Here is a 27,931-nt window from a genome sequence, read left to right on the forward strand (position 1 = left end):
CAAGTCTTATATATTTTTATATATTTACAAACAGTACAACTGTACTGTAAATATGTTAGTGTTGTCAGCTCTTTTATGACCTCCACAGCACATAAAGTATTATCAGCAACACTGTAATATATTTGAGTAACAGTAACAAGTATTAAAATGTCATAGTTCTGATGAATAAAAAAGTAAAACCAAAATATTTGATATAAAAGCCACAAATATGTGACCTCAAGTAATATTTAAGATAGTCATCCTGTTCCATTTATCCATTTTATTTACATATATTTCACAGAGATTCTACATTTAGATAAAAATTAGATTTATATAGTACAAGAGTACTACACCCTCAAAAGTTAATATTTCACTCTGAAAAGATCTCTTTTAAATGAATTCCCTGGCACTTCCAAATACTCTGTTTATTTTCCACCTGTTTAAGTGACTGGCTATGCTGGGCACTCTGAGTGCTTCACCATCTCTATAATAGTTCTTACTGCACTGTTTCATTGTTCATTTGATTGCCTGCCTTCCTAATACACTATAAGCTCCATGAAGACAGGGACCATGACTACTTTGTTTATCATTATATTCTCCAGCCTATAGCTGTTTGGCAGTTAATAAATAGCTATTGAATTAGGGAGGGAAAGAAAAAGGGAGGAAAGATTGAAAACAAGCTGTGATATATACATTGATCAGGACATTAATTAACATTGTTTTAATCTTTTATTATTCACCAGAAGCAATTCTATATGCAAATATGCAGTGTTTATAAACGAAATTTTGACAAATGTCCCATGTATAAGATCTATTTTATATATTCTTAGTATCAATCAAAAAGTCTATAATACAAATTATATAATCCATTTATTAAGAAAACTTTTATAAAACAATAGCAAATACTAAATGGAAAAGAAAATAAATTGGGTAATTTAATTTTACATAAATAACATAGAAAAATACTACCTACTTAACCGCAGTATCACCCTCAATAACATAAGCATAAACAGACTATTCCTTAGAAATGTAATTGGAGAAAAGGCAAAAAATTTCACATGTTTAATTATTCTAGCCCAGGATATCTTAACTCATCACTAACATTCTGGGTTAGATAATTCTTTGTTGGCAGTAGCAAGGGCTGTCCTGTTTAGAAGCATCCCTGGCCTCTGTCCTAGTGGTGACAACCAAAATGTCTCCAGATATCACCAAATGTTGGGGTGTGAGGGTATGTAAAATCGCTGCAGGTTAAGAACCACTGTGCCAGTCAAATGAGTCTCAAAGCTACAGTAAACTCATCAAGTCAAGTGAACTGAGTTATGTTATATCCAAAAGAATCACATCAAAGTCAACTCCCTCTGCCCCCACCCCATAACCACTATTATTGATAGAAATGTGCTGCCCTACCAAAGCAGATTGATGTGCTTTCTATAGTGATTATTATCTAGTCACTATAATTGAATTTGCTATTACAAAACTCAAGTAAAATCATTATATCCTTTAAAAATAAAATGCTTTTAACCAGGGAAATATTATCATCTTTGGTCCATTAATATAGCACCAATCATCAAGTAACAGATTACAGAAACATTTCCAAAATTAGTGTACATTTCCGAGACATATACATAATAATAAAAATGATGGTAGTGACGGAAAGTGGAAAAATAGAAAAGAACATTTACAGGTAAAGATGATAGGTTTGAAGTGCCTATAAACGCCCAAGTGAAGATGAAGATGACTGAATGAAATGGAATCTCATTTCTTTTCATATCTAGCATCCAGAACAATGCTGTGCTCCATGTATGTGCACAATACAATTTGTTTAACTAACTTAATGTTACTTTTAAGTTTTAGCTGACTTATTTTTTAGATAGATAGATAAAAGTGTATTCTGATAAATCCACAAGATGGGGTTGTTTCTTTGGGAATGGGGAAAACTATGATTCTAATGAAAGGATCCTGGACGCTAGGAATAATCACCAACCAGATAAAGAATTGAAATCAGAATATCTTAATGAACTTTGTGTTCAATCAGAATTAACTGCTTCTTCCCTTTTTCCTACATATCCTATTTATACCTGTTTTATGACATTTATATTTAAAAAACTACATGGAACTAATTAATCACCATTCAATCAATTAGGGAATGAATCAATTAGAGAAGAATTAGAGATAAATTTTCCATTTGCCTCTAGTAAACTACTAGAAGGTGGGTTTGTTGTTGTTGTTGTTATTGTTGTTGTTCTTTTTACAGGTCCAAAGGTAATCTCTTTGGGCCTTATCAGGTAAAGCAGCAACTAGGGAGGCTACTGAGGGCCTCACACGGGCCCCTTCTACATCCACAAGATTAGAAGAAAGTACATCCTTAGCTCAGTTCAACTTCATTTAAAAAGAGCTAACACTACTTGCCAAAGGCCCATCATGGATTCAAACACGTAATACCAAAGAGTTCCAGCAACTCACGAGTCTGTCTAATCTCTGCGATCTGAAGCAGAGCTGATGCACCTGGCTCACAGGGTCACATGATTCTGCCAAGGTGCCTCAGGGAGGGAAAGAAAGGCATGATGATGTCTGTGAGCCAGTACCTGATGGACCACTATAAAGGTCCCAGCAAAGGAAAGACACTCTTCGGTCCTAGGGTTGCAGTTTGATTTCTTTTTCCTCTAATTAAAAAACAAAATAGATTTGCATTTCTCTGATGGCCAGTGATGATGAGCATTTCTTCATGTGTTTTTTGGCTGCATAAATGTCTTCTTTTGAGAAGTGTCTGTTCATGTCCTTTGCCCACTTTTTGATGGGGTTGTTTTTTTCTTGTAAATTTGTTTGAGTTCATTGTAGATTCTGGATATTAGCCCTTTGTCAGATGAGTAGGTTGCAAAAATTTTCTCCCATTCTGTAGGTTGCCTGTTCACTCTGATGGTAGTTTCTTTTGCTGTGCAGAAGCTCTTTAGTTTCATTAGATCCCATTTGTCAATTTTGGCTTTTGTTGCCATTGCTTTTGGTGTTTTAGACATGAAGTCCTTGCCCACGCCTATGTCCTGAATGGTATTGCCTAGGTTTTCTTGTAGGATTTTAATGGTTTTAGGTCTAACATTTAAGTCTTTAATCCATCTTGAATTAATTTTTGTATAAGGTGTAAGGAAGGGATCCAGTTTCAGCTTTCTACATATGGCTAGCCAGTTTTCCCAGCACCATTTATTAAATAGGGAATCCTTTCCCCATTGCTTGTTTTTGTCAGGTTTGTCAAAGATCAGATAGTTGTAGATATGCGGCATCATTTCTGAGGGCTCTGTTCTGTTCCATTGATCTATATCTCTGTTGTGGTACCAGTACCATGCTGTTTTGGTTACTGTAGCCTTGTAGTATAGTTTGAAGTCAGGTAGCATGATGCCTCCAGCTTTGTTCTTTTGGCTTAGGATTGACTTGGTGAGATACCATCTCACACCAGTTAGAATGGCCATCATTAAAAAAGCAGGAAACAACAGGTGCTGGAGAGGATGTGGAGAAATAGGAACACTTTTACACTGTTGGTGGGACTGTAAACTAGTTCAACCATTGTGGAAATCAGTGTGGCGATTCCTCAGGGATCTAGAACTAGAAATACCATTTGACCCAGCCATCCCATTACTGGGTATATACCCAAAGGACCATAAATCATGCTGCTATAAAGACACATGCACACGTATGTTTATTGTGGCACTATTCACAATAGCAAAGAGTTGGAACCAACCCAAATGTCCAACAACGATAGACTGGATTAAGAAAATGTGGCACATATACACCATGGAATACTATGCAGCCATAAAAAATGATGAGTTCATGTCCTTTGTAGGGACATGGATGAAACTGGAAAACATCATTCTCAGTAAACTATCGCAAGGACAAAAAACCAAACACCGCATGTTCTCACTCATAGGTGGGAATTGAACAATGAGAACTCATGGACACAGGAAGGGGAACATCACATTCCGGGGACTGTTGTGGGGTGGGGGGAGGGGGGAGGGACAGCTTTAGGAGATATACCTAATGCTAAATGACGAGTTAATGGGTGCAGGAAATCTATATGGCACATGGATACATATGTAACAAACCTGCACAATGTGCACATGTACCCTAAAACCTAAAGTATAAAAAAAAAAAAAAAATAGAGCAAAATCAAACAAACTTACCTCAAATTGCTTAAAGAACTATGTTAGAAAATTTGGAGATGATTTTAATTTAAGGTGACTTTTCCTTTTTCCTTCCATGCCATGAATTTTCTTCTACATCATTCACTAGCATATTTTAATCCAATAAAATTAAAGAAAATGTAAAAGAACTGATCATAGTTCATGGATTTAGCAGGTATTAAATCTTTTTCTTCTTTTGTATTATTACATAATTATCGAGCACCTGCAAACTTCCTAACAGAGGGCAATTAGATAGTGACACCTCATTTTTAGCAACAAAATGCTATTAAGTTTTTTTAGTGGAAATTTAACTTTTAGAAACATTAGCATATTTCAAGTAAAATCTCATCATAGTTATCAATGCAGAAATCTTTGTACACCAGCTGAGTCTTTGTAGAGTTTTCTAAAAATGACGAGTTTGAAATCAGTAGTCTTAAAGAAACATGTACAATCAGTAGACATACATCTCTGGGTCTAAGTTCTTCATTTTCAAATGAATATTAACTAGATTAACTTCCCCAAAGTCATGCGATCACTTGAGTGGGGCAGTGGGGAGAGGGAGTGAGCCAGTAGGGTAATAAATCTTCAAATGGAGGTGAACAAGGAAGATATCCTCACAGTGAAACCTCTTAGTTGCCTGAAGATGAGGCATCACTTACAGTGGCACTATGTGCATAGCTATCCAACAAATTCCACCAGCTGGGAGAACTATGGGGTTAAGATTATATCTCTATAGAAATTGCATTGATATACATCCAATAATCTATGATTCCAGTTATAAGTATGTTTAGTGAGTTAGCTAAATGGTACCATTGTGATTTCAAGGTAAAAAAATTAACCTTCAAAGTACAGAAACTCGTTATAATGTCATCAGTGTTATCTAATAAAATCTTTGTTGTATTCACATTTCCTATTTAACATTGTGGTGGAGATATTAGCTAATACAATTGTGCAACTAAAATGAAACAAATGAATGTAACTGTTATCAACTTAGTGGTATAATCCCACAGAGAGAAACTATTTCCAGTGACCTTTAAGCACAATAATTTAACTGTTCATCTTCAGTGGTTTATATCCTAAGAAGAAAAAATAACTATAAGCAAACAAACAAAATCAAACAAATACAAATAAAGCTAGGCATTGGGGTACACATCTGAATCTGAGACCAGCCTGGGCAACACGGTGAATACAAACAAACAAGAACACCCACACAATATTTTTGGTAATCATATCGTGTATGGCAGTGCTGACAGTATTCTGAACTGTTGTGTGTGTATTGTGGGGGAGAGCAGATGAGTCATTACATAGATGTCGTGAGGGAAAGTAAATACAGATGTAACGTTAATCAAATTAAGTAAAACTTCTGTAGTTCCAAATTTATTGGGGAATATCAGTATAAACTCAAAGTATTTTATATACCCTAAGATTCAAATGAAAGTGTGCATACATGCATCTACCAAAAAGGCAAGTAACAGTGAACAAACAGCAAGAAGCATATCTAGCACTTTTTGTGATCTTAAAACACAATTTCCCACTAAAAGGACCAAGATTCTTACATGAGTTGACTCAGGTCTGCGTCAGGAAATGCACAAGATGGGCACAGAATGTCAGTAATTAGGCTTCCAAAGACTACCAGGGTCTTATCAAAAGGATTCAGGAGTCAACTAAAGAGGCTTCCACTGATCAAAGATAGGAAAATTTGTAAAATGATATGAATTATTATAATGGACCAAAACCTAAATACGTTTCAACCCACGAATTCATATTAATATTTAAATATTTTAAAAATCACTTCGAGTCTTTGTTCTGTCATTTCTGAAGTGTAGCCAGGGTGTAGAATAGTTGATGAGGATAAGATTCTCCTTAGAGAAGTATTCTAGCCAACAAATGAGGAAGGAATGTTAGAATTTATAATACTGGGATCTGCTACTCTAATGAAAAGAAAGGCAACACTCATCACACTACAAACCTAATTTATTCTACAAATAAATCATAAAGAACAGGAGGGGAAAAGAGCTAAAGACAAGTAGATGACTGATTGACACAAACTCTATAGATTAAAAGAAATATGAAACATGTTAGCCAACTGTTATATACGGACTTTTATTTGAATCCTAAATGGAACAAACTTTGAAAAAATTATGAAATGTATTGGTAAAATAGAAACACTGAGTTATTGAATAATATTAACAAATTAGTTTTAATTTTTTGGCATTCAAAGTGTAGTGTAGACTTTGGCTTTTTAAAAATAGACTTTATCTGGCCAGGCATGGTGGCTCACACCTGTAATCCTAGCACTTTGGGAGGCCGAGGCAGGTAGATCACAAGGTCAGGAGATCGAGACCATCCTCGCTAGCATGGTGAAACCCTGTCTCTACTAAAAACACAAAAAATTAGCCAGGCATGGTGGCGGGCACCTGTAGTCCCAGCTGTTTGGGTGGCTGAGGCAGAAATGGCATGAACCCCAGAGGCAGAGCTTGCAGTGAGCCGAGATCGCGCCACTGTACTCCAGCCTGGGCGACAGAGAGAGACTGTCTCAAAAAAAAAAAAAAAAAAAAAAAAAAAAAAAAAAAAATAGACTGTCTTTTAAGACACAAACAAACATTCACAGATAAGGCAATATTGCGTTTGAGAACTGCTTTGGAATAATGTAGGGCAAAAGATGAAGAGATATCAAGAAAATAAGATTACCCAGGAGTCAGTAACTGTTGAAACTAGGCAACAGGTATATGAAAGTTCATTACATTACTCTCCACCTTTCTCTATGTTTGATATATTCCAAGATACAAATGTTTTTAAAACGGAATAGAAAACACATAGTTTTTATCCAAAACCAGTCTCTAAAATTGTAATTTGGCAAACGGATCATTTAACAAATCATCCTATTATCCCTAAGCAGCAACTCGAAGAGAAATAAGAAAAAAGAGTTACTGATTAGTAGTAAAGGTTAATACAATTTCTCTGAAATGGTCCCTGTTTGATGTGTTTTCTCCCCAAATACCTACCCTCCTACCAATCACTACTAAGGATGTTTGACATATAATTAATAGAAAGATGTAAGCCCGCCTTCTAAAGAAGCATTTAAATGTGTTCTGGCCAAAAATATAAGAGGAGTATGTCTCTGTTATCCTATTCATGTGTTTGAATGATAAACTTCAAGAATAAATGTTTCTGCTTTTTATCATGATCACCTTATGCATACCACAGGGCTGCAGGGCATGTATAGCCAATGATAAAAAGAGAAAGCAAGTATGTGCAGAATTAATTATATAAGAATTCCTCAACCAAAAATTTAATCTGAAACAAAATCTCTTGCACATACTTTTAAATATTTAGTGTGAAAGAAAATCAAAACTCAACTAGTGTGCTTTCTAGAAATTGATTTACGGATTCTACACAGAACATGTCACGGAAGCTTTAGTGTGCTTACTATGCCTTGAAAAGAGAAGAAACCAAACCAACAGATTTAACTTCATCCAATGACAGGCAATTCATTGAAGTCGAACAGGCAAGTGATTATTATAGAGGTCTGTCAAGTGCAGCATGGCTATTAAAAGATGACTGTATATGAATCTGCACTCATATTATACAATGACAGTTACATAAGAACAAATAAGTTCTAAAACCAGATAGCTGGCCAAGCCATGTCTGATAGGTTATCACATTTTAATTCAAAATAACGAAGTATATATCAGATAAGATCAGGCGCATTCAGGGTGGTATGGTAGTAGACTGAAGTATGTATCAAACATTAATGTAGCACATTCAAAATGGTTTCTGTGCTTCCAGGAGACAACTATTTCAGTCACATACCGAATTGAATGCACATACTGAGCTGGCACTGTTAGTGTACTTTGCTTAGTGCAACCTACTATGAAGCTCTACAAAGAGCAGTCATTTTCTGGAGAAGTAGTAAGAATATATTTCCCAAGTTGCCATACAGAACCAAAGGAGTTACAGAGAAACAAAAGTTGTCCCGCATGACAACAAATTTTAGTAATTGCCCTATATATAAGGGAAAGATTGTATTAACTCTTTACTAATTCTGCCCTGTATCATAGTGTAAGTATATGCACACGTGTGTGTGTGTGTGTGTGTGTGTGTTAAAGAAAATAATTTGTTAAAGCAAGAAGGCTTTTAGGGAGCAGATAATTAGGCAGTTTTTAATTGTGCTAGATAAAACCCCAAAAGACAAAAGAATAGCATAAGGGTTTCATTGTACAAGAAATGAAACATTTAAAAAAAAAAACAAAGATTTAAATGCCTAAAGAAATATTTTTTATCTGTTTTATGTATTGGAACTCTGGTTAGATTTCACGTGTAAGTTTACTACCTAAAATGTTTGAAAAATATGGATTTACTTGCTCACTCCCCTCCTTTTACACAAGAAGAAACTATGATGTAGTTAAGATTAGTGCAGAAGCTATGTGATCTCTCTGGGGTTACAGCTAACACACGGTGAAGAGGAGATACTCCTCTTTCCACTGAATTCCCAACCAATAACCTGGTTCAGTAAATGATCACCTACATATCATTAGAAAAATCCTTGGCCAGGTACAGTGGCTCATGTCTGTAATCCAGCACTTTGAGAAGTCAAGAAGGGAGGATCACTTGAGCCCAGAAGCTGGAGACCAGCTTGGGCAACATAGGAGGACCCCTTACACGAGAAAAATTTTAAAATTAGCCAGGCATGGTGGCGTGCACCTGTGGTCCCAGCTACGTGGGAGGCTGAGCCAGGAAGACTGCTTGAACGCAGGAGGTTGAGGTTGCAGTCCGCCGTGATCGTGCCACTGCACTCCAGCCTTCATGACAGAGTGAGGCCCTATCTTGAAAGAAAGAAAAAGAAAAGAAAACCCCTTAGGAAAAAAAAATCGTATTTTTCTCCCTAATTATTGTCATCCAATTTGGAAACTATGAAATGAAAAAATACAAATTCTTGGTTGAGGAGACAAGGCTTACAAGAATCGTCTTTTGAAACTCGTCCCTCCTGCCTCTCACTTTCCTTTTGAGAACCATCATGGTAGAGTCCCTTTGCCACAAGACTGGGTAGTGACAAAATGGAGAAGGAAAGGTTTCTAGCCCCAAGTATGCATCCACTTCTAAATGAGAAAAGCTTGGGATGGTCTCAGAATCCTGATCACACCTTTAAAATAGGTGACATCTGAGACTATGTGGTTACTTTAAACCCTAAGTAAACATTTTATGAAAAGCACCATGGCTCTTTAGATTAAGACTGAAAAGGCCCAATCCTCCAACCATCACCCAAAATTCAGAGACTCATTTCTCGTTTAGTTTATCTGACTGATATTTATTTGCTTTGAAGACAGATCCTTGCTTAAGGAAAAAAAAAAAAACAGATAAAAATCAAAATAGAACCTAAGACATAGTAGCCACCTGCTAGGAGGGGGTAAAGAAAAAGCCTTCTCTACTTCATATCCAAGATATAAAGGTATATAAAAATAAGTTAATTTACATCTTTGTATCTATAAGATATGCCAGAACTTAAGATTACACACACACACACACACACACACACACACGCACACACAAAACCCTGTGTTTATAGCATGGACATTGACTGTCAAAACAATTTTTTAAAACAAGCAATAAAATAAGTGGTTGTGGTTATTTTCATCTCTAAATCAAGGAAAATATTTTCAAGTGATAGGTAAGTTTTACAGAATAAACACAGAAAATATGTACAGAAAAATTACAAAAATACTAAGTACTGTTACAGATGACTGGGTTGGCATTTAACAGGCTGAAAGAAACCAGATCAATCTCAATCTTGCTGGGGTCAATTCAGATGCTCAAACAAATAAAAAAAAATTTTTTTCTTTATGTTTGTGTACTAGAGGTGCTAAAATATTAACCAAGTCTGCAAATGTCATGCACAACGAAACCATTTATAAATATTAAAACATATCTAAAATACATATTTGTATCAAAATCTGGTTAATAGAAACAGATAGCAGATGTAATAAATCATTAGGACAATATCACTAAGGAAAAATAAAATATAATATACCATACTTCCCCCCCAAAAAAAGCAGGAAGAGAAAGAATGGATTAAGCAAGATATTTAGGTATAATTTGATCATTTCAATCCCAGAATTTATAAACAATACTAGAGCAAAATCTATCATTAGCTATTATAATAAAAATATTACAGGTAAAATAGGTTAATATAACTTTCTTGCAATGACTTTAAATTACTGTTTTCCTTCCAATCCATAAGATCTATTCTGTCATATGCAGATCACAAGGCCAAACAAAAAAAGAAAATAATGCAAATACACATACCGTCCAATCAACATAAAGAGATAAGAGAATCAGAAACAAGGTACAAAATTATAAATGCCTCACAATCCAATCAAAATTGGATTTCTATATGCATATTCAGTGTCTAAGTGGTAAAACATCACAAGATTATCAACTCAGCTTTTTGCTCTATAAAAACAAGTTGGACAGGACTCAGTATCTGTAATGGAATACCATGTACTAGAATAAAGAAAATTTATATTTAAAAGCTTACGAGACACTTGTTCTATTACAAAGACATGTTCTGGTATTCATGTGCAGTGTTTTGTAAAGTACTTTATTTCCATTAGCATTATAAATTTTTGTTCTTCAGCAAATCAGCAAGAGAATAATGGCACTAATCAATATTGTACTCTTCACAGAAACTAATATTAGGTCATTTATTATAGCAAAGGCCACTAGAATCTCAGCTAAAGGTATATCAGGCATTTCCATTTGAACACCATTTTTTTAAATGAATGTGTCACAGGCTGAATGAGTGTTTTCTTTTATAAAACAGTCTTCTTAGACTTAAGTATGAACAACTTCTTAAAGCAGACGGTAAGTGAACACCTCTAAGAAAGTCAGCTACGCCTCCTAGGGGCCTTGCCACCAACTACAACTATAGGAGGTAATGAATTTCTGCACTGAAGGTATGAAGACAGGGAGAGACTTGTGAATGAGAAAAGGGGGACATGAAGAAAGAACTAAAGTTATTTCAAAGCCTTTCAAGCCCAGCAGTTTTGCCTCAGGGGTCCAAGTAGGATGAGAGAGAGAGAGGCAGGTGAAAATCACACTGGATGGACTCCCTCATCTCCTCACTGCTATACAAGGGACATGGGATTGAATTTCCTTATGCTTCACTCCTTGCTTTGTTCCACAAAATGGCAAACTGTCATGGGGTTTCTACTGACATCCTGAGCGCAGGCTGTTGGCTCCATTGTTAGAGGACCGCTTGTGCAGAGGAGTTCCCTGGCAGCAGGAAGTGACTTCGTCCTGCAGCGCTCCTAACGTACAGAATTAACTTGATAACAAGGAGTTTTCTGTTTATTACTTAGAAGTAAAGTCTAAATAACCAGTATATCCAAGAATACTTTCATTTTTAATTTGCCACTTGACTAATGTTCAAGACTTATTAAAAGGATAAAAAACTCACAAGAATATTAAATGTTAACTCAAAGAACCCAAGTCACATGGAACGAATTTCCCTTTTAGATAGTCATGACTGATTAAGAACAAATTCCATTGTTATTCCATTAGGTTAGTGGCCAAATATAGACAAGTAGAACAGTTTAATGCTGCTAAATACATGATCAGTCTAGAGCGCTTAAAATTAAGCTCAATAGCTCTGACACTCTGGAAGAAAAAAGAGGAACAAATCCCTCAGGTCCCAATGAAACACTGCAAACAGATACAATACGGATACAGTGTGCTTTGCATAATATAGTTTGCCTTAGACAAAATCTTTCTGCCTCACAATATAAAGTATCACACAGAAGTAGTTTTCATATATATCATTCAGTCATAATTTAGTACTTCCCCTTCTAATCACCATGCATAATCATTTCCAGTTGGCTTTGTGAACACTATAAGACAACTATTACAAATATTTTCGAAGAAACCTCATCCTTTAGTTTCAGCTGGTTCATAAAACAGGCATTACAAAAGGGGTATTTTAGAATTACTGAGTTCTTCATGAGTAACTTTCCCGTTCTTTCAATTAGAATATTCTTGCTCAAAAAGAAAAGACATCCAGAATACCACAAAGGAGCTAGGAAAGTACTCCAGCAAGCAGAAAGTGAGGAGCCAAGAGGGACAGCACAGGGTGCTTACCTAAAGCTTAGGTATATTTTTACCAGAGAGCTCTTATTCTTAGCCAGTTTACTCTTATTTTACATTTAACTCAAGCTTGGTTGCCTGGCATCCACACCCCCACAACACTAGAAACAGTAAATTCGAAATTAGGGTAAAACCTGCTAAAGCTGAAAGGTAGCAGCCCAAGAGCAATAAAAATTGGTAACAATTACTACACAATAAAAAAGAGGAGGAAGGAAAATTAGTAAAAAACTACTATATAAAATGTAAGAGACATTATCAATCTGGGGACTTTTCCATTCAAATAAAGAAGTATATTCTCTTCAATAAGCAAGTGGTGGTAATTTTACAGCATGGGCCAAAATAATAACTCTGGCTAACGAATAGAGGATGAAAAAGCCAAAGACTTTTTGAAATATTTCAACAACAAAAAAATGGATACATTTTTTAAAAATAACCCGAGCATCTAGTAATTAAAAAACCCTTAGTCATCTAGAAAACCATTCCTTAAAAAACAACTATCTCACAGAATTGCAAACACTGAGGCATATATAAAAAGAGAAAGAAGGAAGAACGCTGTGTAGTTTAAGGCCTTTGGGTGGGGGAAAGACTCATATCATGTTTATCAAATCCTCTCCCTATCTTCCCCCCATCCTCTTCCTATGAACATACCCTAAAAATATCTTCCTACCAAAGAATACACTAATATTTAAATTATTTTTACTAGCTACAATATCCTTTTCAACTCCCTCTGTAACACAGTTTCATCTTACCTTCTTGTATAGTGTTGGTCCATCCACATTTGTGCTCAGAATGACCACTACTTTATAATCATCAGAAAAGTGACTTCAATTCCAGGTTAAAATAGGTACTACAGTGTGGCTTGTTGAAAGTCAAACCCAAAACATTTACTAGGAGTGTCTTTCATTGAACAAAGAAAGCCTATTCTGTTTCCAAGGGGGATAAAAAGACGAGCCTAACCCTGGTAACCTTAACACAAAAGGAAGCTAAAAAGGCAGGGACTCGATAAGAACAAAGGATTGTGCTTTCTGATGACATCAATACGTATTAAACACGATGTGTTACACATCTTTCTATCAATATCTGAGATGATACATTTGCAAATTAATACTATGTTGGCCATAACTGCATAAAATGACAACAGCACCCTCTTTAGAAGAGATTTTGATTTATATAATGGTAGTGACTTTTATGTGTTTAATGTTTCTGAAACTAAAAGAGGAGATGAGCCCCTGTGAGCAGGCAGAATACAATGTACGAGAGATAATTACGCTTGTGACCTCATGCCCTGTAAGGTCACTCTGCGTCGCAGGCCAAAGGAAATCAGGAACCATCAGCATTTGCCTCAGAGTCGTCACCGACTGAAATGAAGGGCAAGTGTGGGCATATTTCATAAACCAGCAGGTGCTTGACCTCATAAAAAAGTCAATTCTCAAAATGCTACATGTAGAATATCACAAATAAGAGACATATAAAATTGGGTTCTGCCAAACAGCTTCACTTCAAAATAAATCTGAGACAACTCATAAGATTTATCTTCATCTGAATTATAATGCAAAAATTTCAGAAAATAACATTAATCCCTATTAGGTTGGTGCAAAAGTAATTGCGGTTTTTGCCACTACTTTTAATGGCAAAAACTGCATTTATTTTTGCACCAACCTAATAGTAAGAATAACCAATAAAATTTTTAAAAAGTGTTTTTGGAACATAAAAGCAACAAACGTGCTAAAGACTGAGGGCTCAGACAAGATTTATAATGTTTCTATAAGTCAGTATTACAAGAATGTATGCAGTATTTAAGTCCATTACCATTAGTATAGGAATCACAATGCACTTATCCTCAAATTATCTATCAGAAATTAAGCAGCAAAAGTTTACATACTCACAATATTTTTAAAGGATAAAATAGTATTTCCTGACTGGTTCAAGAACAGAGCACCATTATCTGAAACAAAATTCTCACAGTACTCAATCAGGGCTTGACTCTCTTTTGATTTTTTGTTTTGTTTTGTTTTGGAGACAGTCTCGCTCCTGTCGCCCAGTCTGGAGTGCGCGATCTTGGCTCACTGCAACTTCTGCCTCCCGGGTTCAAGCGATTCTCCTGCCTAAGCCTCCTGAGTAGCTGGGACTACAGGGGCACGCAGCCGTGCCTGGCTAAATTTTGTATTTAGTAAAGACTGTTTTTCATCCTGTTGTCCAGGCTGCTCTCGAACTCCTGAGCTCAGGCAATCCGCCCGCCTTGGCCTCCCAAAGCGCTAGGATTACAGGCGTGAGCCACCGCGCCCGTTCAGGACTTTATTCTTATAACAATCTGTGAGCTGGCTTTTCAGTTAAGACATACTATTGCTCCTTTTTCTTCCCCAGTAATCTCCAGTCTGGCAGTGATCTGCCAGAATCCCTGGGCAATATAAATTAAAGTGAATTCTGAGGCAGTGGCAATAAAGAGAACAAAACTATAGAAACCAACATAGAAAAGGAAAGGTACAGCCAGCCAACATTCTGTGCTTGTATTATGTACTTTACAATAAAAGCTTTACGAAGAGTTTCTCCTTTCATGCTCTCCTGTCCTGAGAGCCAGGCATGGTGGTATGCACCTTTCATTCCAGCTACTCAGGAGGCTGAGGCGGGAAGATCCCTTGAACGTAGGAGTTCAAGTCCAGCCAGGGCAACATAGCAAGAGCCTGTCTCTTTAAAAAAAAAAAAAAAAGAAAGAAAGAAAGAAAGAAAAAGAAAAAGAATCCTGAGAAAAGCAAGTGGCTCATTGTTTTCCTTACATTCTCAAACTAACCTGCAAAGGGCTTTTTATTGCATAACGTACCTAAATAAAATATAGAAGATCTCAGTCAGTAAGACCAGATGCTTTATCATCTTCGTCCCAGCCAAATCACTTACGGACTGTGAAGTAGAAACAGTTGCCACCCACATTAAACTTCATCTCTAAGATGAAGAACTATCACAGTCCATCAGCTCAGTATGCCATTCTGCTCTTCAGGTAAGAGCATTTTCTGATTTTCAGACAAATATGTAAGAAAAAGACTCTTAGACAAAGCTCAATTCTAAGTTAGGAGCTGCCAAGATTGCTTAGGGAATTACTGCATTTTGTAAAGTGTCTAGAATTATTAAATTATAATAAAATATCTGATGGGTGGTATATTTTGCCCATTTTCAAAGAAGATTCTTATGCTAGAAACAGGTTTTGCATTTCTAAAGCAATGCTTTACGATGTAACTTGCTAGAATGATCATCTCAAACAGTAATGACAATGGTAGAGGCGATTTCAGTACAAGCACGCGGATGGCAGGTGTGGGCTGTCTACCAGCTGGCTCCATAACCTTTTGATCCCTTCGGACAGCAAATCTGTTCAACAGCCCTATGTGGTCATTCCTCATTTGTTGTATGCTTTCTTCTCCTTTCATACGTTCAGAATCCCTACTCCCTTAGCCTGACACCCTTTTATTAAAATAGAAAGCTCACAGTAAAGCAAACTAAAATGAGTTTTACACTCAGTCAATGTAGAAGTTCCAGAAAAGATTAATGTATTATATCAAGAGTTGTCAGTGCATGTTTCAGTTACATGTAGAATGCATGTTTGTCTTTCACACACACAAAAAAATACTATAATAAATGACCAAGATCAAAGTTTTAAGTAAGCCAGCATTTAGCTAATAAATGAAGTACTCTGGGATACTATAATTAAATACAAAAGACTTACATAAATACAGAACTTAAATATACAACATAAACATAACACATAAACAGAAAGGTTTAAATATGACATAAGAACGGCCTACTTTATACTTATTTAAACAGTGACCAGACCCATCAAAGAGTCATTTTCTTACAATTTTTTGACTCCATTTTGTTGTTAAATGTAACACAGCTGCAAAGAACAGTGTCTGAAAGCAATATTAGTTAAGCTAAATATCTACTCATTTTTCCACCTTCACCCCCAATTTAAGATCCAAGGATGCCAGAGCAAGCAAGATGGAATAAATAGTGATTAACATACGTTCTCACTTATAAGTGGGAGCTAAATTCTGAGTATGCAAAGGCACACAGAGTGATATAATGGATTATGGAGACTCAGAAGGGGAAGGGTGGAGGAGGGGTGAGGGATAAAAAAAACTACGTATTGGGTACAATGTACAGCAATGTGCACCTTTACCATTCAAGTGAAGGGTGCACTAAAATCTCACACTCTACCACCTTACACTCCATCCATGTAACCAAAAACCGTTTATACACCAAAAGCTATTGAAATAAAAAATAATTTTTTAAAAAAAGGAATAAATAGTGGTTACAAGAATTAAGTTTTGGAGTCCGTCACTTAGTAACTGAGGGACCTTCAGAAAATTCTTTAATCTCTCCTGGCCTCCATTTACTCCTCTGAAAGAAAACAAAAGGCTGGGGGCAGAGGCAGGCCGTGATGGCAATAGTGGGTACTTTACAAGGTTATTGTAATGGTTAAATTAAATAACATAGACCAGGTACTTAGCAAAGCCTGACACAGAGAAAGTGTCCAATTAATGGTAAGTATTATTATTTTACTTATATTTTATTTTCTCTGGGCCTGCTAACAGACCTCTCGCCAAACAACATACACAGTTCTGGCACAGCTTCAGGGAGTAATTTGTGGCTATATTTTGCCTTTACCATGTAGCTAACTTATTCTCTTCTTCCCAGGAATAAAATAAAAAGGCATCCACTACAATTGCTAATGGCATCTCTTTTTCCCAACCTTTTTCTCTGTCAAGAATACAACCCTGTACTAATCTTTGGTGTTTTTCTTAGACCTTTATAAGCAATCAATAGTCAAGTCTTAGAAATTATCTTTTATTCTACCCTATCTACATTTAGGTCTGGTTCCCATAACCTCCCTTCTGCAATAGCCTGCCAGCTAGTTATTCTACTTTAATCAATTCCCCTACTTCACACTAGTCCATTCGTAATAAAGATGTCTTAAAAGCATCAATGTCTCAATATTTCCATAATAGCATTCTTTTAAAAAAAATTCTTCAGTGATTTGCCATTATCTATTTTCACCTTCAAACAACCCTGTAAATACTATAGTCATAGTTTGTCCTTAACATTGGGGATCTTATATTCAATAAAGTTTACGATGAGCTGATCATCTAACTATATTTTCTGGAATATTATAAAGTTAATGCCCACAAATTACGAACAAAGAATACTTTTTCCAGACTACCTTCTCATCTACTCAAAGACAAAGCTCTTTTCATCCCAATTTTATTTTATTGAAACTCTTTTTTATATTCTGGAAATTTATTTGAAAATCTGCACATATTTTTAAAACAATCTTAAGCCTAATAACTTAGAGTCCATATGTCTAGATGCCTTTTTTTTTTAACTTAATTTGCTTTATTAAAATAGAAAAATTCCCAGTAAGCAAATGACAACCTATATTCACTAAGTAAATATTTTACTGCTCAAACAATTAAGAATTTTAACTGGAGCTGTTAATGTGTGACATTTTGGCTATAAGTGAAATAAATTTTGCATTTTAATAGATTATAAAGTATTTAACAAAAGTATTATGTTTACTAAGGGCTAGGAATTGTTCTACGCACTTAACAAAGATTAACTCATGCCACACACATAATAACCCTATAAAGTCCTATTATCATCTTTATTTCATCTACGATAAAACTGAGACTAAGAAAGCTTAAGAAAAGTGCCCAAGATCACATGCTTGATTAAACGTCCACTAGAGTCACCACTGGCAAAGATCTGGTAGAGTTAAACCAGTTACAAAAGTTATAAACCTTTCTTAATTTTGTTTTCATTTTCCTTCTTGCATAATAATGTACTGTCCATCTTGACATGTGTAATGAGTATTTTATTAACAAGAATAACTGGTATTGGCAAAAGGTCATTTAAAATGAGTCCACCTAAAAGCCAGGCCAAATTTTCATAATAAAAAGTTTTTTTGAAGTTTCACTCAGACTTTATCTTGCAAAACTGAACCTAATTTATCTTATAATGAATATAATTTAGGGTAAAATTTTAATTTTAATTCAATATAATTTAGGGTAAAATTTTTTAATCAATATAATTAAGGGTAAAATTAAAATTTTATTTGACTCAATTATATTGATTATAATTTAGTCAGTAACTGAGGGACCTTAAAAAAATTATTTAGTAACTAAACTGTTTTTAGAAAAATACAAAACAAACCAAACAAAAATACAAAACAAACCAAATGATGAACTAGGAATGAGTATGCTCATTATGATAGCAAAATACAACTCTTTTCCAATGCACGCTCAACGTAGCAACATAATTATAAAGCTTTTATTTTGCAAAAGAACATTGAAAAAATTTCAACAATTTTTCTAATCCTTTCAAATTATACTCTTTTGAAAGATTTATCCATCAAAATCCTTCCCAATTTTCTCTTTGTAAATAGTGCATGAGTCTAACTCTATCAGATCTTTGTTTTTTTAAGGATTCACAATCCCAACTTCAACTAGCAAGAGAATTTGCCTTGTATCTGCACTTGCATATCATCAGATCAATATCGAACAAACTGGCATCCATAAGCATAATAATGCAATGGGCGGAGACACATGTTAGTACTAGAGTAGGATGTTTGATGGGGAATTCATTTATAAAAGTCAGTTCATTAATGAATATTTTGATATAGACAGCCTTTGCCTTTTGTTTTTTAAAGCAAGTTCCAAACTACAGAGATTCAGAAAATAATAAAGTGAATTTGAGGATCTGTTCTTTTCACTTTAAGGTCAGTGGCTCATTTTTGTTGATGGGTAGTAGCATATATATTTGTGAGTATAGGTACCTTTTCTACATATTCCTGCAAAGCTTTGTAGAGAAGCATGAGAACTCTTACGTGATATGACGTGGTCTATGTACTGAGGTAAGTAAGGAGCCCAGGCATCAATGGCTTCCTTCCTGCCTGCCTGCTCAATTCTTCTCAGTTCCGCCAGAAGCAGGGCCTGCGCGGCTTCTCTCACCTAAGACCACAGACCCAAACATAAAAGCAGAAAGCAGATTAGTTGAGGAGGTGAATATTTTATAAACTAGAAAATTTATAATGAAATAAAGCTAGAAAACATAAAAACCATATTTATTTACATGAAAAAAACTATTAACCGAATGAGTTAACTACTTAAAAATCAGATGCTAGCAAATCATCAAAGACATTTTAATTAATGATTTCACTGAAAACTATTTTAACACTAATGGAAAGAATTAGGTTTCAACAATTAATCACCTTTGGGGATAAAACTGCATTTTCCAAAGCATTCTTGTACTTCAATGTAGCATTTTACTTTTAAAATTTCTATATTAACATTACTAAGCTACTGTGAGAGCTATTAAATTTTTTTTAGCTTGAAGAAAGTTAACCTTATCTATTTAATTTCTTCATATTATATATGCTAAGTAGATACTACTTATACAAACAAATACGTATAAGTTAACATGATTCACGTATACCTAAGACATGCTTAAACAATGCTTTTGACAAATAGATAAATATTCCTGTATAAAGGCATAACTTCTTTTAGTTTTATAGAGAAAATCATTTTTCAAAATTATATATTTTTCTTTCAATGTAGCATACAACTTTTATTTTGCAGTTTTAATTTAGTGTTATTTTGGCAAAAATGCCACAGGCATGAAGTCAAAAAAGCTAGTCAATTATTAAGTGCTGTACCAATTTATTAACTCTTTTTTTCTGAGACCAAGTGTTGCCCTGTCGCCCAGGCTGGAGTGCCATGGCGTGATCTCAGCTCACTGCAACTTCCACCTCCCGGGCTCCAGTAATTCTCAGGCCTCAGCCTCCCGAGTAGCTGGGACTACAGGAGTATGCCACCACACCCGGCTAATTTTTTTGTATTTTTAGTAGAGACAGGGTTTCGCCATGTTGCCCAGGCTGGTCTCACCCACCTGGGCCTCCCAAAATGTTGGGATTACAGGCATGAGCCACCACACCTGGCCTATTAACTCTTTATAATTGAAAAGATAACTTAGCAGCATCTAAATAAATGTAGCAGTAAAGAAGTTGTTTTTAAGTATAAGTGACTTCTGAAGTGAATTCAAAATATTATTCAATGAAAACCCATGAAAATGTTAGTATTCTGCAATCCCACTTGGAGTTGAGGGGATAAAGTCCAGGAAAGAAGCAATTATATTACTCATATTTGGAAAATTAAGAATCCTGGATAATATAAACTGCTAAGGCTATACAGGTTGAATGCCATAATAAGGGAAATCTTTATTAAACATTTCCAAGTCCTTGGTAATATTATATTCCAAGTAATATCTAATACAGAATAAGGCCATTAACAGAAAATAATGGCTACCATTTAGTGAGCTCCTACCATGTGTCAGGTACTGTACTTCCTGTTTTACTTGCATCATCTGATTTGATCCTGATGGCAATCCCATGAGGAATATATTATTATCCTCACTTTACAAATGAGCTTTAAATAGGTTAAGTAAATTGCCCAGGGTCACAGAGTTAATAATTGGTGGGAGTGATATTTAAACCCAGGTGTCTTCTAGTTCCAAGGCCTCCTTTTACAATAACACAGTACCTTTCATTGAAATATGGCAATTCAATTAGAACTTAATTTATGTGATGACACTGAGTGTGTAATTCTGGGGGAAGCAGGTTTATGTATTTGTTTATGCCTGAGTGTGTGTGATCTGTACAGAAACCAAACTTAAGAAATAATTCCATAAAGTATATAAGACTTCATCAAACAGTCACTGAATTCTTTAAAAGTAACGGAATAAACCAGCTGGAGCATTCCTGGTTGGTATAAAAGCTGACAAAGAAGAAAACATAAATCATGATTCCACATTTTCTATCACATAATGAACAGATGATAAATCAGATAAACATTAATCATTTTTGTTTCAAGTTTACATTTGACCAATGCCTTTTTAATATTTTTGTTTTCTATCCTTATCGCTTCAGCATTACCTCCAAGCATCGATCTTGCCATCTTCGGGCCAGCATCTCCAGAAGGGGAGGCCTAAATTTATCCAATCCCAGTAGGTCTGGCAGCATAACACAGTGCATAGCAGCTAACTGACTCCAACCTGTCAAAAACATAATATACGACAAATTCTTTAACCATTTTGGCATTCCCTAAGTCAACAGTTCTTTATGTAAGTATGCCAAAAACAAAAAAAGGCAGATCTGCTAAGTTATATTACAAATGATTTCAATTTAATAGTAGACATTTTGTGCAAAGAATTATACTAAATGTATTTCATCCCTAAATCATGTCATTGGTGCCTATAAGAATTCTCAACATCTTAAAAGAAATAAAAATAAATTTCCACAGGAAGTATATCCAAATTCACAAGAAAAACACATTTCTTAACAGTCCCTCTAAAATAAAATATATATTAAAGAATGGTAAAACACAGAAATAAACACATACTAGAGCTATAGATTTGAAACTACTGTCAGTTAAAAGGGCATTCACACAGATATCCAAAGATAGGTTCATATCACTTAAGGCATGGCCATCTGTGTGTTACTACTGTGTCAGCCAAAAGAGATGTCCTCCCTTTCTGTCAGGACCTCTCATTAAGTGACTTATTGACCCCTTTTCTTACAAAATGAATCAGATTAAATATCTAACCATAATATCTAAGTAACATAACCCCTAATTTTGAAAGAAAAAAATGAATTCAGACATTCCACAAAATAAAAACCTAACAATTCAATATTTACAAAATCTTAAACATTGTTAACCCTAATCTATGAGAATAAAAGTGACTTTTTCTAAAATTCTAATTCACAATATGGAATTTGATTATAGGAAAAAAAGACAAACACTGTATGCCAGTGCAACACGTAAAAATATTGGATAACAGACATTCCCAAATAGTCACTCCAATGCCACTTTAAAGGTATGTGAAAATAGATATATAATAAATGAAGTATTAGATAACAGACATTCCCAAATAATCACTGCAACCCCATTTTAAAGGTATGTGAAAATACATATACAATAAATGCCTCATTCTTACGAAATTATCGATGAGGCCACTATTAACCCATGATAATTACCGTTACCTCCTAGGGATAATATTTAAAGACAAGTAATCAAAGATGGGTGCAAAAAAAAGTCTGCTCTCGTGTTACAAGATGAATTATCTGTGAAGATAGAATTTTAGCAAATCAGTGTTTTCAAATAATCTAAACTGTAATCTTCTTAAAAGAATGACAAAAACCTTATCATAAAATTTTAAATTATTGGAATTGCTAAAGAGAGTGAATGAGAGCGGGAGAGAGACAGACTGACAAGCCACTTATCTAAAGATTCATCCTTTCAGTGAGGAAATTCTCATCAATAAACATGTAATTACATTAATTAAGGTGATGGAAACACATTTTAGATTATAACTTCTTTATAATAGAGGGAGATATACTTTAGATATACATATATGTATATATCTAGTAATTTCCTAAAGTATTTCAATGTTTCATATAAGTATAAAGTATATTCATGAGCTAAATTTTAATATATGATGATTCTCACCAAGGTCCAAACAGCTTATTTTTTGAACTAACAAATAGTGTAACAAATATGACCCTAATTATTTTGGTAAAGTTCGAATTTTGCTAAAATTCGGTCTTAACATACAAACCTTAGTAAAGTTCTATGACAAGGAAACCAAAAATGAAGTTATACTTTTAAGGCCCCATGTTTTCTTTCCAAAGGAGTGGTGCTTGCAACATGGGCTCTGTACTTTATGGACACTGGAAGATTCAAGATTGCGAGATTCCTTCCATTTGAAAAATGCTTTTTCATGAAGAAACAGGTCTTACTGTTATATTTTTGATTTTGAAAATTTCTTCCTTTTTATGTTATGCAAAGTGGTAACTACAAACGCAATGAAGACAGTGGATGTAACTCAGAGCTCACGTTTCATTAACTTCCAGGCAGTACAAATAATCCTAGATAGGTCTTATGGAATAAAGGTTTGTAGGTCCCATTCCCATTTTCAGGGCTCCAAAAATACTTTCGACTTGTGTAACTCCACAGAGATAACATGGTAGCCCAACTACACCTTAAATACTGAAATAATGAATTTTTGCCTGAGCTTAAAACAGAAATAGTAAGGAGGATAAATAGGTAAATTCCTATCAGTCTATAATCACTGGTGCCAATAATCAATCTGAAGACTTTTCCAACAAAAATGTTAATTAAGAGACTCCCTCACAACTCCCTCTAGCTGGCATACACAATTGTGAAAAGGCAGCAAAGTAATGATACATATAAAATAAATTCATTAGCTCTAATGCCAGAGATCACATGGCAAACATCATTACAAAAACCAATCCACCTTTAACACTGACTTTACATCAAAGATTGGCATCTCTGCACTTAACAGTATTCTAGATTATAGAAAACATGGATTATACCAGCCAGAGGTAACATTACATTTTTAAAACTGGCTCTTGTCATTGACATTAACAAATAAAGTCATAAAATGGGAACTTTAGAATCTCATACATAACAAAGCAGATGAATGTGTAACTCAGATAAAAAGAACATGTCTGTTAGAATAAAGCACAGATTGAGAGACAGTTGTTAGAAGTTGAGAGAGATACCTTCATTTACTAAGAAACAGGTATGTAAAGCAGGAGCAGAAGCAGGGTCAGAGCCAGAGTGATCAGCATCAGACCGAGCGGAAACGACAGGTGCAGCGACTTGCAGAGGAAAAGAGAAGAAGTAAAGAGGAGAGAATTGAAGTACAGCAGTTTCTGAAAAAAAGCTTAGTATTAGTGAAGAACGAAAAACAAAGTAGGCAAAACAGAGAATGTAGAACTGAAACGATGTTTTCATCAGAAAGGCATGATCATTAAAGATTACAGCAGAAAAATGATATCTTTTATTGAACAGTAATCACAATATAGTTCAAATTCATCTTAAAGTCAAAATCTAATATTCTGATGAATGTATTGACTAATGCAAAACATAGCTCTAAAACTAAAGCCATCATGAAAAAATGACATTAAAAATTAGCAAAAATGTTATTCGATTTTTAAAATATATCACATGATGAAAAAGCTTTATGTTGGTCTTCATATCGTCAGTTACATTTTTCTAACAGTTTATTCTCTGACATTATGTGTAAATTATTTTTAAGTTTTCAAACCAATATTCACTGAGATCATTTCAACTTTTCACACTTATTTTATGAAAACTCCATTTAAAATATCCCAACTTGCAAATAATATATATACCATGTTTAACTCTTGTTAAAAGAATCCTAACAGGTTCATTCATTAGAGTTTTAATTATTTCACAAATGCTCCCTATGCTAAAAAAAATTTTTTGTGAATTTCATAATTCTTATACAGGTACCAATTCACTCCCTAACCCCCCAAGAAAGTTATGTTGCCAAGAAAATGTTTCAGCTTAAATTATCATATGAAAAAGCAAAAGAACCGTATGGCACACAGATTCTACAACTGGAGGTCAATGTTAAGATTTAGAGGTCACCATTTGACACTTCCTTCCTATGGCGAAATTACCATATGTCATGCACAAGCATCTTCAAATTAATCCCTCTCCTTTCTTCTGTCATTGAACAGCAATAGGTTTGGGCTCCTGAACAGATTAAGCATTGTCTGCTGAATGATATGTTTGCTTTTCATGCAGTGAAGTTCTTTTGTGACAACAGAACAGCTGCATGAAAACAACTTTTTCATAATTTCCACACGAATGCATCATAATGTCAATCAGGCACGTGCGAGGTAAACAGTAGAACGAAAAGAAGTCCATGAAAAATAACACAAAAAGCAACTCTAACTCCATAAACCCTAAGAAGCACGTCTTGCACAAATGAAAGTTTCATCTGGGAAATTATAATTCTTTATTATTGTAAGAGATCTGATTTTTGTTCCTTATGAAATTAAAATTATTTTACGATGTTATACTTATGAAAGAAATAGAGCTACTTTTAATTCTATATTTCATAAGATCTACAAACTCCATTACAAAGTAATCTTGCAAAGAAATCCCAAATTCTATATTCCAGGGAATAATTTTATCATTTTTAATTACAAATTCAGTGATTATGACTTATAAATTATTCATCCTCCATGCAAAACGTTGGTAAGCCTTGGTAGCCAGGAGTAAATTTGCAGGTTTTAACTTTTGTTCTGCCAAAATGTTCCTCTGGTGGCTTCAGTTAGGACTTTTCTATAATTTCACTTTTTCAAAAATGGAGAGAAATTGTTATCCCTGGAAAGGCTGTGTTAATTTTGCATGGTTTTACTCTTAATTCTGAAAGGGCAATAGAATGAGAGGGTGAGGAAATTCAATACAAATGAATAAAAGTTTAGGATTGAGTGGTCATTACCCTAACACAGGTCAAATAAGTGGTGGGATTAATGATTCCTATAAGGAACAAGTGTAAAAGGAAACTAGAAATGTTACTGGCACAAATGCTAGAGTAAGCATACGTCTTAACAGAATATTGTTTAACATATATAACTATTTTTAAGGAAAGAAAAAAACAGATTCTGGATATTGTATTTTTGAAGTCATATTTAAATGACATTTCATTTAGAAAAAAAGGCATTTACACTCATCCTTTAATAAATTTTATGGGCACTGAAAATCAAGAAAAATATTGTAATAGAAATCAAAGAATCAGATTTACTGTGCTTTAAAAATCTCTGCATCTCCACCAAAAAATACTTTATTCACACTGCCTCACAACTGAAATGGCAAAATCTAGAGCACTTTCAAAATTCATCAGGAAATTAAACTCTGCTACAGCTTTCACAACTATCTACATAAGAAAAATCAACTATTAACACAAAAAATTATTACTTCCAAAAAGCTCAAGATTTAATAAATAATAAATCTGAAGTTTCATGGGGCACTGAATATGGAAGATTTACACCATAAAATATAATCAAGCATTCGATTTCTTAACAGAAAAGCTGCTATGTCACCTATCAATTTGCTTCTCTTATTAAGGATTGGGAAAACAGTTTTAGCACACCTTCAACATAGTGACAGAACACAGTTCCATTATTTTATCCGAGCCTCTTCAACTGCTTACTCTCATAAGAAAAGACAGGTGAAGATAAACGTGTGTGACAACATGTATATGCACACATCTGCCCTGGCTTCCCCTTACACAGCACATACATACCCAATATTATAACATCCCTAGATTCTGCTTATCAACAGGATTATTTCAGTTTTTAATTGAAATTTGATTCTAAACTCCATTTAAATTTGATTCTAAACTACTCCTATTGTGATATTAAAATATTTATAGGACAAAGTTAACATACTTCGGGTGCTCCATACATATTGGTCTAAATCTCATTATCTTCCTAGCACATAAACACAAGTAGCCCTTTTCAATACATTTTACAGAGAAAAAAATTGTTAAAGTACAAAAAAAATGCAATGTTTAAAAAAGTAAAGTTTTTTTCAAAGCTTAATACTAAAAAAAATACAATTATTTAATGATGAGTCCTTTTAAAGTATTTCATGGTAATCATGATGTTATGGGGAGGGTGGGTGAGGGGAGAGAAGAAGACAGAGAAGAAAGAGAAAACATGAAAAAATTAGAAGTTAAGAAACTGTAGAATTAACCACCACGTACTTAACATAAAGGCATTCGGCACTGAGTCTGCATCTAGTCCAGATATTATAGAGCAACATTTGGCTTTTTATAAGTTTTCTTTTGTGTCAATACTTTTATGTTTTAGGTAGATGGGCATTTTAGCCACCTTTTAAATCAACATGAAACATTTGGATAAATCATTAGTTCAGCTTTCGTTGCCTCTTTTTTAATGCTTGACTTTTTGAGGTACAAAACTAGATAATGCAACAACCTGTTTGGTTGTGCATAATATATCTCAATGCTTCATGCAATTGCCATAATTAATGCACTAACTTTGCTATGAATGCAATATTGGCAAGAAAACTCTAATTCTCCTTCCAATTCCTTTTGTTAACTGAAAAATTCCCATTCAACATTTCCTAATGCCTAAAAGATTACAAAAAGCTATACCAATACATTTAACTATTATCATGACTAGAAGGTTAGAAAACAAATACATTAGTAATGAATGATCAAAAAAAACTTCTCTTTAAAGAAAGGAAGACTCCAACCTTGTATGTGTAGTAATCATAAAGACTGTGCCTTGGAGCCCCATTACAATGCTATCCTTTAGCATCATACCACCAGACCCAGGTAAAAACAAAAGTGCCTTCATAAGGGGTCCTATTTCTATTTCAAGAACCCTGCCTCATTAAATTAATCTACAAAATACGTCCAATAAGCTAGAGCTATTTTGTTATTATACAAGACGGTGCTGTGCTTTAATTCTGCATGTTTTAATATCTCCAATAGAATTGGCAGCTCATGCAACATACAGGGCAATAATATAAGCACAGTTTTAATAAGTCAAACAGTATTAAAAAGCTCATTTTGAATACAGGATTCCCCTGCCCCATCCCCAAGTATGGCTTCTGATAGGAAACCATTTTCAAACATTTTAACTATTTCTTACAGCATTTACTTCCATGTCACTAAATAACATGCTAATCCTGCAATTTCTTGCTTTACCAAATCTAAACATTAGCTATTGGTTTCCACCA

The 27,931-nt window shown here is 34.5% G+C and overlaps 1 protein-coding gene across 5 annotated transcripts in view; it reads right to left on the bottom strand.

Moving 5' to 3' along the window:
• Positions 1-27,931, bottom strand: part of WDR7 (WD repeat domain 7) — a 372,747-nt gene that overhangs the window by 226,057 nt on the left and 118,759 nt on the right. For 3 of the 5 annotated variants that reach the window (XM_030810359.1, XM_030810360.1, XM_030810361.1), the window contains 3 exons: positions 23,908-24,060; positions 21,259-21,377; positions 19,156-19,279 (listed from right to left, as the gene is read on the bottom strand). In XM_030810359.1, coding sequence (XP_030666219.1) covers positions 19,156-19,279; positions 21,259-21,377; positions 23,908-24,060 — 396 coding nt within the window. The remainder of the gene's footprint in view (positions 1-19,155; positions 19,280-21,258; positions 21,378-23,907; positions 24,061-27,931) is intronic. The other 2 variants (XM_003264267.4, XM_003264268.4) reach the window with 2 other exon arrangements.

The sequence above is a fragment of the Nomascus leucogenys genome, chromosome 4 (genome assembly GCF_006542625.1).
Source record: "Nomascus leucogenys isolate Asia chromosome 4, Asia_NLE_v1, whole genome shotgun sequence".
Classification (NCBI taxonomy): Eukaryota; Metazoa; Chordata; class Mammalia; order Primates; family Hylobatidae; genus Nomascus; species Nomascus leucogenys.